This window comes from Chaetodon trifascialis, chromosome 21 (genome assembly GCF_039877785.1).
Source record: "Chaetodon trifascialis isolate fChaTrf1 chromosome 21, fChaTrf1.hap1, whole genome shotgun sequence".
NCBI lineage: Eukaryota > Metazoa > Chordata > Actinopteri > Chaetodontiformes > Chaetodontidae > Chaetodon > Chaetodon trifascialis.
This window is the reverse complement of record NC_092076.1, coordinates 97,501-109,690: the sequence shown is the minus strand read 5'-3', so window position 1 is coordinate 109,690 and position 12,190 is coordinate 97,501. Positions and strand designations below refer to the sequence as shown.

The following is a 12,190-nucleotide window of genomic DNA, read 5'->3' as shown; positions in this document are numbered from 1 at the left end:
CCGCTCTGTTGTCAAGGTGAACTCCCAAGTATCCACTAACTTCACTTCTTCTCCCCGGACAGAAAAGGTGTTGAAATTACCCCCGGTCCTCCCCAAGTCCACAACCATCTCCATTATCTTGGAAGGAGGTGGTTATTTCCAGTCCACGGCAAAAAAAATGGACGACCAGGTCCCTGCACTCAGTCCCCTCTCCACCAGAGGTCTGGTCTGTAATCATTTAGGGCAGATGGAGAAGAATTCTTTGGTACCGGAACAATGCAGGATGTCATCCACAGCACTTGAAGCTTCTGGTCTGGTCTGCATAGGCCCTCAGGACCGTGGGGTTGGTCCATCTGCACCTGCAGCTTTGTTCTGGAGCCATCTCTCCACCTGTGTCTTCACCTGGCTGACAGGCAAGTGGGGAAGGTAGAAGGGGGCTCAGTGTATCCTGCGTTGTTGATGGTGTTGGGCCTGTGGCTTCACCCCTGCCCATGTTCAGTGTGAAGCACTGTATCATGGTCAGGATCAGTGGGTTTGGGGAGGAACAATGTGAGTGGTGAATCAGTTCAATTCAAAAGGACTTTATTGGCATTTGGAACATACATTTCCATACATTAAGCAGGTAGAAAATAAAAACAAAAAGGTACAATATAAGTGCAACAAGTAAATATTAACTAAATTAGTCTATTAGTCTATCTATTGGTCTAAGTGTCAACAAAGCTGTGGAACATTGCAAGCTTACAATCAAGTATTATAGTAATTCCTATATGTGTAAATAACAAAAATATATAAACCAAATAGGTTTGATGTTTAAGCCCAGGTACGTACAGGTCTTCTTTGGAACATGCTAATGTTTGTGTGCTTCAGATTCGGGGTGGAGGCTCAGGTCTGACAGAGTTTGTCAGAGGATGGAGATGCTGTTGTATCTCCTCTGTGGTGTCCACTTCAGTGATGGTGAGGAGGGCTGCACCTCTATCTCATCTTTGTGGACAGAAGTCTGTGTGTTGCTGGTTAATCTTGACGGCTCACTTGTTGTTTTTGTACATTGAGTTGATGATATTGTGTGGTTTCCCTCCAACTCTTTGCAGTAGTTTGTACTTCAGACCCTCAAGCTACATGGAGGCCAAAGCTTTTTTAAAATGGACAAAGCAGGAGAATCATTTGGTTTGTTTTTTTCCTTTGGTGTCAGTTAGAATGCTGAGGGTGAAAATCAGATCTGTTGTATGATCGTTTGGTAAAAAACTGATTTGGGATTTGCTCAGGATTTTTTTTAGTAAGGAAATTAAGGAGACGATCTTCCTGAGGATGCTGTTGACACAGATTCCATGGTAGTTACTGGGGCTTAATTTATCTCCACTTTTGTGAAGCAGTATTACTCCTTATCACTGAAGAGTTGTGAGACGGGAGCAGCTGTGTGGGCAGGCAGTGGGGTGTGGGGTCTGTGTGGCTGGTAGAGGGGGAGGACAAAACTGAGGGTCTTGTGCTAAACCTGTTGAAAAACAGTCAGTTCGTTGGTTTCACTTTCAGCTCCTTTGGCACACTCCAGTAGATCTCTGTCCAGAGATGAAATGATGGACATGTAGCCGTGAGGGAACTGTGTTCAAATTCTGAGAAAATGCCATGAAAGCATTGAGGTGTTGTGCTAATAGCCTGACTGTAACAGAGTTGAAGATGCCATGTCTTCATGTCTGCATTAGCTGATGGTGGTATCTGAACAGCAGCAACGATGCTGCATATGAATTCTCTTGGCAGATAGTATGGATGCAGGCTCACTGCTAACAGTTGAATGTCTTGTCTACAGAAACACTCCTTCACACTGTTGTTCACTAACACTGCAATCCGCCCTCCTTGCCATTCTTCCTGCAACCTCTATCAGCCTGTACCCTCTCGAGTCTGGAATAGGGTTCACGGGTTTGTGCAGCCATGTTTTGCTGAAGCACGTATCGCTGCATTCATGAGATTCCTATTGCTGCCACATCAGTGCCCCGAGCCTGTCCGTCTTATTCATTAGGCGCCTCACACTCCCCATGACAATCAGAATCAGAATTAGCTTTATTCTCCAAGTATGTCTGCACATACAAGGAATTTGACTCCAGTTTAAACATTGCAATCAATGTACTTGCAAAGGAAAAAAGACAAGTAGACATACAGCTCAACGAGGACAAAGAGACAAAAAAAACAACAGGCAGTAAAACAACATATACAATGAAATTTACAATGTGTACTGGTTTAATGTTGACAGTGACACTGAGGGATGGATGTTTATGTTTTTTTTGTATTATTATTATATTAGTTGATGATAAACGGCCATTCAGTAGATGTTTTGGTTCAGCTGCCGCTTGTTCTGATGCACCAGAGGACCAGCTGTTCCACCTTCCGTCAGTATGCAGACTCATCACCCTCTTGCATGAGGCCGATGACCGTTGTGTCGTCTGTAGACTTGAGGACTTTCTCAGACGTGTCTCCTGAGGTGCAGTCGTTGGTGTAGTGGGAGAAGAGCAGGCGGGAAAGCACACATCCCTGAGGGGCTCCAGTTCTGATGGTCCAAGTACTGGATGTGATTTTCCACAGTTTCACCTGCTGCTTCCTGTCTGTCAGGAAGTTTGTAAAGTCATCACAATAGTCTGACTCCACATCCATGGCGACTACGTAAGCTATGTCAAGGCACTGTGTCTTCTCAAGCTTCAGTAACATGTGTGTCTGGAGATACACTTCCAGAGAGTTAATGAGTGGTTTGATGAAGAAGTCAATGCATTTGGGTGCTGCCTCAGTGATAGCATCTGTGCCACTTAAGATGGGTCTGCCTTGGGTGAGTTCAGGTTCTTGTGTATTTTGGGAAGAAAATAAAATATTGCTTGTCTGGGTTTTTGAGGCAGAAGGAAGTTCTTTTTGTGTGATTGATTTATTTTCAAAAGTAGTGTCCACCATACTGTAAGTTTAAGTTCGCGTTTCATCTATTCAGTAAGATTGGAGGTTAAACGGACATAATATCGTACGTCACTATTTTGCCCAAAAGTCTAATCAGTGCATTGTTTTTGTCTTTCTGCTGTTGACCTTTTTCATTTGCCCCATTTTGTTTATCGTTTTTGTGGACAGAGTCCATTACATTGTCTAAAAGAGGCAAATTGAGTGGACAGTAGTGCCTCCTCATGTTTGCTTGCACTTTAAAATGCAGGCCTACATGACTGATACACACAAGACAAAACACCAAAATAAAAGCAGGTAAAAACTGATTTTCATGGCTGCTCACAAACACAAAAACAAATAATATTTTGTGATGAAAAATTTCTTATCTTCATCTGCAGCTCTTTCTTGCTGATTAATAAATAAAAGAAATACATGAATGAAACATGAGTGAAAAGGTAGAACTGCTGTAGTTTTAAATTTTTTAATCATTGTGAAATTCTTGAAATTCAGAGTTCATGTTAAATAAACATTAAAATAAAACTACAGAAACTCATCATGAAGACACTGGAATGTGTTTCATTCATTGATCACAATCAGGATCATTGATTGATTAAAGTTTTGTATGTGTGTTGGTTCATGACTCACATGGCGATTCACTGTTCACCTGCATTCCTCACCTGAAATGTCTGCTGTAACTCTACACGTTTCAGATCAGGTAACATTTCAGACACTGAAGGAAAATCAAAAAACATTTTAAAGAAAATAAAGATCTTTAAAATATTCACATCAGCTTTTATTATTCACATTTAATGGCAGCATAGAGACAGAAAACAGAAAAATAACGATTTCAATCAAACGACAAAAAGAACGAGTTCTTTAAGGTGATGTTATTCAAACTGTGGTAGTCAATGTGGGGACAAGGGACTGATCCTTTATAGAGACAAAAAAGACCCAGCAACCAGCAGGGGAGGAAGAGGGTTGAATAGTGGCCGCAGTGCGTGAGTCATCAATAAATTCCTGCATGGCCTCTCTTTCGGGACGAGACTGGTTGAAAGGTCCAGCAAGGCCCCAAGAAGAAGATCAATGGCAGAATCACAGGGACTATGACGAGGTGGAGAGATCCAAGTGTCGACTGAGAACCTCACCCAGATCAAGAAACACAAATCTAGAGAAGCAACAGCACCCTCTGCTGGAGGAGGGGGAAGCACGGCCGTGGCTGTGATAATGATCAACTTTAATCAACTTTAAATCAGCTGTAACCAAGTATGATCAACCTTAATCAACTATGGACAACTTTAAATCAGCTTTAATCCTTTTTAATCAACTCTAATCACCTTAGATTGACTTCCACCCTCAGGACAAACACCCTGAGAAAAGCTCTGTCATCATCATCTCATTGCTCATTTGGCACGGTGGAAACACTGTCGCCTCACAGCTAGAAGGTCCCGGGTTCGATTCCCGCTGCGGGCGCCGGGGGTGTGTCCTCCACCATGTGTCCGGTGCCTGCTGATTGAGGAAAGGGGCCTTTCTGTGTGGAGTTTGCATGTTGTCCCCGTGTTCACCTGGGGTATCCTCCTTAAAAAAAAAAACCCCAATAAAAACATGCAAGAAAATCATCACCTGACCAATGGTGACAAAGGAAACTGGTCCCCGGGCGCCGGTCGGATGGCAGCCCACCGCTCCTGGTCTGCCACGGAGGAAGGACGACCAGGATGAGATAAATGCGGAGGACAAGTTTCACCAAATGCATGGCGTGTGTGCATGAGCATGTAAAATTATGTGACGAATAAGATGATTGTCCTTCCGATTTTCTTCTCATTCTCACTCATTTCAGGATGAACATTTCTCTCAAGTTTTCTGGACTTACTTTGTTTTTCAAAATAAAATTAGCAGTCAACATTAATACTGACATACAGTAACGTGTGCGTGCACACACACACTGGAACACAGCAGTTAATTTAGTGAATAATTTCACAGCAGGTTTGCTCATATAACAAGATGAGAGTGGATATCACTGATGAGATGCACTGCATACACACAACACACACAAACTCAGTAACGCAGACACACATGCACACGCATTTCAGTGTATTTAGTATATTAAAAATTGAGGAAGTCTGAGGAAAAAGGCTGATTTATGACAAACTTTTCACCTCTCACCTTCCTCACCCATCACACTCCTCCTCTTCATCCTACTCCTCTCTCCCCACGTCTTCTTCGCCCCTCCCCTCCATGGTCTCCTCTTCTTCTCTTTGCTTCATCAGCTGTTTCCTCTCAGGTGTCTGGGGCACTGTTAGTGTGTGTGTGTGTGTGTGTGTGTGTGTGTGTGTGTGTGTGTGTGTTTGTGTGTGTGTGTGTGTTTCAGTGTGTGTGTGTGTGTGTTTCAGTGTGTGGGCATGTGTGCATGTGTGTTTTGGGACGTGTGTGTGTGTGTGTGTGTGTGTGTGTGTTTGTGTGCGCATGCAGTCCATCACAGTCTTCAGCAGTAATGAACTAATTGGACATTTCCCCTTGAGATGCTGATGTTCTTACTTTTAGTGTGTGTGTGTGTTTTCGCTGCACTGGCGGGACCTGACAGTTAACCAGCACTGTGGGAACCAAACTGACAGTTAATAAACAATTCAGTCTTTATTTACATTTACAGATAATTATCTTTATTTCAGTCTACAGCAGCCTGTAGATTGAAATAAAGAAATGAAAACAACACACATGATGGCATCATGGCCAGATCGCAGAGAGTCTGCAGGACTGCAGCAGGCAGATGGAGTTTGGATGCAGGGAAATGGAGAACAGGGCAGGTTGTAAGAGAAACATCTGGCAAAGAGTCACAAGCAGCAGAGCTTATATCCTCATATAATGAGTGGTGAGACACAGGTGAGCAGCTCAGGTGAGAGCAGGTGGCAGGTACGGTGTGGAGTGGATGTGACACATGTTTTAATAACTTTTAGAAGATGAAGTTTAAATTAATATATTTTAATTACAGAAATTTTTAGGGTTTTAGTTTCAAGTCACAGAACCGCCACAGTGGAAAGTTTGTCTTTTTATAGAACTATGGCCATGTGTGCTAAGCTAGGCTAACAGTCCACCCCTTCTTTTAGTCTTTGTACTAGGTTTACAGTTACTGCTCTGCTTCCAGTCTTTGTGGTCAGTTAGGCGAACAGCTGCACCCCTGACAGCCCGTAGGGTTAAACTGAATGCAGTGATTGCAGTTGATGGTCCTACAAAATCAAAACTCTCTGTCACCTCATTGTTTCCGTGGGAACAAAGCTGCCTGAGTGTAAGTTAAATTAATTTATACTTTCATAAAGTTAAAATTAAATTAAAAGACTGAAGCTTTTGACTAAATTGACAGAAAAAAAAGGAAGGAAGGAGGAGTCATAACACTGACAACCACTAGAAGGCACTGCTGAGCATATTAAACATGTCTGACAATGATATAAACACGTCTGATGATATTAACATGTCAGATGATGTAAACGCGTCAGATGATGTAAACACGTCTGGTGATGATGTAAACACGTCAGATGATGTAAACATGTCTGGTGATGATGTAAACGCGTCAGATGATGTAAACATGTCTGGTGATGATGTAAACACGTCAGATGATGTAAACACGTCAGATGATGTAAACATGTCAGATGATGTAAACACGTCTGATGATGATGTAAACACGTCAGATGATGTAAACACGTCAGATGATGTAAACACGTCTGGTGATGATGTAAACACGTCAGATGATGTAAACACATCTGATGATGTAAATGATGATATAAACACGTCATCATGCATCTTTTCTTTCAGACACTCTTCTGTTCAGTAAATATTTAGTGCTCTCTGATTGGCTGGGTGAAGGTCATGTGAGCCATCTCAGTTCCACCCTTGATGTGAGGCTGCAGGTTATTAAAGTTATCATTGTCTCATCTCCATGGTGACAAGTTGGTGCTGATGGTGACAGCTGTGTTTCCATGGTAACCCTGGACCTGTTTTTCTTGCCTGTGTTTGGTCGGTTCGCCCGTCACACAAACAAGAAAGATGGAGAGGGGGGATGGAGGGGGAGAATAGAGAGGGGGATAATAAAGAAAAGGTAGAAAAATAAAGAAATAAATGCGATTAGAGGAGAAGGGATAGAGAGTGGGAAGGAAAGAGAGGAAATCAGAAAGAAAATTAGACCAAGACACTTCAAACGAAACTGACCTACCTACTGCTGTGTGTGTGTGTGTGTGTGTGTGTGTGTGTGTGTGTGTGTGTGTGTGTGTGTGTGTGTGTGTGTGTGTGTGTGTGTGTGTGTGTGAGAGAGAGAGAACATCAATGTGATTTTAGACAAAGCTGCTTCACACACATTCAGATGCAAATGAATCCTCCTTTTATATCCTGACTGAAAACGAGTGAGAGAGAGATTAACTCATCAGGAGGAAGAAGAGAGAGAGGATGAAATGTGTCTTCTTTTCCCATGATGCTATTTAGTCGACTCACTGGTTGTCACAGCAATGACGTAGCTGTCAGTTATCTGCTGTCAGGTGCTGTGTGTGTGTGTGTGTGTGTGTGTGTGTGTGTGGACATGTTTTACTCATGTTGTGGTGACAGGGACTTGCCTTCCTTATGGGTCCCCATAACATAAATCATTAAACTTTTGGCTGAAGACTTGGGCTAAGGTTAAGGGTCAGGGTTCGGGTGAGGCTGTGGTGGTTATGGTAAATCTCCAGGAAATGACACAACACAACTGCTGTATTTGTGAAGCTAAGTATGAATTTTGACTTTTGCTTAAAAATGGAGGAAGTGAAAATTGTTGTTGCTAATCTGATACATGCTAACCTGCTAACACCAACATATAGGCCTATTTGAAAGCAATATTATGACAGAAACAATTAAATGCATCAAGAGATTAAGACCACGTAAGAGCCATCACATGTTGTAATGCTGTTCTCTTTGTAGACATTTTTTTTCCACCTATGTTTTTCACATTTAGTGAAATTGTTTTGTCTTCTCTTGGTAGCATTTTATTAAATTGTCTGAAGAAATAGGAGTTTGGATACCTGCCAGGGGCTGCACGGTAGTGCGCATGCCTCACAGCCTCACAGCAATAAGGTCGGCGGTTCGATTCCCAGGTTGGGCCTTTCTGTGTGAAGTTTGCATGTTCTTCCCGTGCATGCGTGGGTTCTCTCCGGGCTCTCCGGCTTCCTCCCACAGACCAAAAACATGCTCATTAGGTTGATTGGTGACTCTAAATTGAGTGTGAATGCTTGTGTGTTTGTGCCCTGCGATCGGCTGGCGACCGGCCCAGGGTGTACCCCGCCTCTCGCCCGTTGACAGCCGAGATAGGCTCCCGTCCCCCCGCGACCCCGAAGGGGATAAGCGGCATAGAAAATGGATGGATGGATGGATATCTGCCACATGTTTTATATTATGGTTTTCCTGCTACTCTGAACTTCTTTGTATCCATCCCTCACAGTGTCTGACCTGTGGCGTTCCACAAGAATCAAACATGGATCCTGTTTAATTCTTTATATGATCCCTTTTGAGCACATTATCCCTCACTTTGTTTCATTTCATTTCTATGCTGATGATGTTCAGCTTTATGACTTTGTACACCCTGACAAACTTGTCATGTTTTGTCTGATTTTTAACTTTTATGACACCAGTTTTAAAAAGTGATGTATGAATGAAGTTTTACTTTATTTTATATACTACATCTCTCAAACTGCACTCCTCTACTTTGTGGACCACATATATGACATTAGTAGTGTGATGACATCATGGTGACATCGTCAGGATTAATGTTTTAAACTGTAGAAAGCATCCTGATAAGTCCTCATCATGATGACTTCAATTTATGTGTAAAATCTGTGGAATGTCCCTTAAAGAAAAACGTGGACATTTCTTTGTGGGTTTCCTGTTTTCAGATCAGTTTTTACCACCTGTGACTTTCAGAAACTCAGCAGATCAGACTGGATTTATGCTGTTAGGAGCCTTAATCATTTTTTAAATTCAATCCAATGTAATGGCTTTGCCTCAAATATTTTTACACAGTATTTAACTGCCTCTCTTCTTACACTCTACAGTTCACCATCCTCTGCTCAGTTATTCAACAGACTTGCTCAGCATATCAGGGACAGGTGGTGGGACTGCTTCTTGTTCAGGACACATTGTTGTTTATGTTGTTGTTGTTGTTTTGAATTGCACATGACATAATACAGACAGCACAAGGAGAGATGATGATTGGCTGCAATGAATGCTGACAGAGGTTCTATAACATTAAAATGTTTCATTAATAACTATGGCCTGCTGTTGTTAGCATGCTAGCCATGCTAGCTCCCACAGTTTATGCTTGCAACCTGGTCTAAGTGCAGTTTCAGTCAGTTTGTAAAGCAGTATTACCCAGAGAGACTTCTATTTTGTGGGAGAGGAGGACAGTGAAGTGTTAAAGTGTTTCAGTCATAACTGCAGATGCTGCAGATATACACACTTACACACACACACACACACACACACACACACACACACACACACACACACACACACACACACACACACACACACACTCTGCCTGTGGTGTGTGTTGCATTTTAATGTGACACTGATTAAATGTGTCAGGAATGAAGAAGAGCAGCTGCAAGGGAAAGAAGAAGAAAACACACAAAAACAGTTCTCCCCTTTTCTGTCCTCTTTCCTGTGAGTACAGAAGCCCTCTGGTGGTTAAAATCAGCAGCAACAGAATTAATGCAGAAATATTTAAAAACACAACAACAAAGGTGTCGAAGTGACTGCTAAAAACAACCTTAATGTCGTCTTAAAACAACCCTAGAGCTGTATAAAATAATAACAATAACCAGTCTAGACTTTTAAACTTGACAACAACTATGAACTCTATGATAGATAACAGATATGAATGTATAATAATTATGAAAACTAATACTTGATAATGCTGCACGGTGGCGCAGCAGGTAGTGCACGCGCCTCACAGCAAGAAGGTCGCAGGTTCGATTCCTGGGTCGGGCCTCTCCGTGTGAAGTTTGCATGTTGTTCCCGTGCATGCGTGGTTCTCTCCGGCTTCCTCCCACAGACCAAAAACACGCTCATTAGGCTGATTGGTGACTCTAAACTGCCCCTAGGTGTGAGTGTGAATGGTTGTGTGTTTGTGCCCTGCGATCGGCTGGCGACCGGTCCAGGGTGTACCCCGCCTCTTGCCCGTTGACAGCCAAGATAGGCTCCGGCCCCCCCGCGACCCCGAAAGGGATAAGCGGCATAGAAAATGGATGGATGGAATACTAAATAATGCTAAAATGACAATGTCATCTGGTAGGTGGAGCTTACTGGGAGTGGGCAGGACTTCAAATACAGAGAGGCAATGAGGTGTGGCCTCTCATTTTGAGCAATCAACGGCGCAGAGGTGCGTGGTTACGGCCAAACATCAGCCTGGATAGAAGACTGTCTCCACCCACACAGGTAAATTGCATTCAACAATCACAAGTGCATTCAGATCATGCAGGAGCTCAGTGTCTTAGATTGTTTCCATTTAGACAAACATGTTGTGCTGGAGATGTTTCCTTTTTTTAAAGATGAGACATAAATATATGCTAGCAAGGATTGTTGTGATGTAAAAAAGTAGCGTGGTGAAGACGTGCAGTGACACTGCTGTAGAAGGTGTGCATTGATTTGATTGTGGAAGATATGTGATGACGATTGGTGATGTGCAGTGACTGAATCTGAAACTGAGTCTAGAACATATGCAGTGACTTTGCTTTAGAGTATATGCAGCGATTCCAAGATATGTAGTGATTCCATTGTAAAAGATATGCAGTAATTCTGCATGCAGTGACTGCAGTGGGAGATATGCAGTGACTCTGCTGTAGAAGATATACACATACCTTTCAACATTGGGATTTGAAAGGAAATTTCCACCACTATTACCACTATCTACATACCCCTTGCATTTAGACAAGGGTATATGCAATGAATCCCCAAAACACCACTCGGCAGCAATTGCTATGAAATATCAGAGCATCAAAGACTGATTTACCTAACATTAGTTCCTATGTTAAATAACGGACTACAGTTAGGAGATCAGAATCAGATACCTGGTTGAAAATGAAATGTTGTGAACATCCCTACATGATATAAATGAAAACACAAAAGGGCAGATAAATTCAGCACTTATTTAAGTATTACTTGAGGGATCTGTACATATCACGTACACATTATGCTTCAGTTATGATTTTGAGAGAGACTTCTGGCAAGTGAGACAGTTGGTAGGGGAGGGTGATTATAAAAATGGATGACAGAGATAGTAGAAATACAGTCATTGGTGGAGCAGGTCAGTTGTCAGGCTGGTATTTGGTGAGATTTACTTTGGTAGCTGCTCCATCCGTCTCATGTTTATGCTTCTTCTTCTTTTTCTTCTATCGGTGACTGCTGTTTGAGTGAAGGACTACTTGTCACTAGATTACACCTAATATTCTATATACTGCCACCTGCTGCACCTCAGCAAACACATCAAATTGGCAGTTATGCATCCAGTCAATGTAACAGCCAACTTTTTTTTCTTTCTTTTTTTTTGAAAGGTTAAAAATACGTGAGATTTGTGGAAAATATTTAAATGAGTACTGTAAATACAGTAGAATCAAGGAAAAAAGGGACAGTTGACAGGTGTGGATATGCAGTGACTGCTGGAGAAAACATATAATGACTCTTCTGAAGAAGATATACAGTGACTCTGTTGTAGAGGATATGCACTGACCAATGTAGAAGATGTCCAGTGACCCTACTGTGGAAAACATACCGCCACCCTGTGGTGGAAAATATGCACTGACTGTCCAGCTGTCCAGTGACTGCTGTCGTGGTGGTTGGAGAGGGGTAGAGAGGGACAGGTCCATGCAGACAGACAGACAGACAGACAGACAGACAGACAGACAGACAGACAGACAGACAGACAGACAGTTGGACATGTAGACACAATGATGTGAGACATATATCTCTTATCTTGGGATGGCAATATTTCAGTCCATAGGGGCGTTAGGAGCAGGAGGGTGGCCAGTCAGTGCAGAGTGTGGACTGGTCAGTGGAAAGGTGCCAGTTGAACTCCTGGGCACTGCTGAGGTGCCCTTGAGCAATGCACCAAACACCGAACTCCCTGGAGTATGTGATTGGGCAGCCCATCACACACATCCCTCCACAGGTGATTTATATCCTGTGTGTGTAATTAAAAAAGTACTTCTCTCTTATAGCGGTGCTTATTTGGACCTGTCTCTGCCTCTCAGCTCAGCATTGAGAAGTGGCCTTTCTTACCTGTCCAGGTGGGTCTGCCTGT

At 42.6% G+C, this 12,190-nt stretch overlaps 1 protein-coding gene across 1 annotated transcript in view; it reads left to right on the top strand.

Annotated features, from left to right (window-relative positions):
• The window catches only part of tcerg1l (transcription elongation regulator 1 like), a 42,479-nt gene that overhangs the window by 19,629 nt on the left and 10,660 nt on the right, over nucleotides 1–12,190 (top strand). Inside the window, exons 6-7 of the mRNA XM_070991425.1 lie at nucleotides 10,187–10,329; nucleotides 12,108–12,176. Of these exons, the coding sequence (XP_070847526.1) occupies nucleotides 10,187–10,329; nucleotides 12,108–12,176 (212 nt within the window). The remainder of the gene's footprint in view (nucleotides 1–10,186; nucleotides 10,330–12,107; nucleotides 12,177–12,190) is intronic.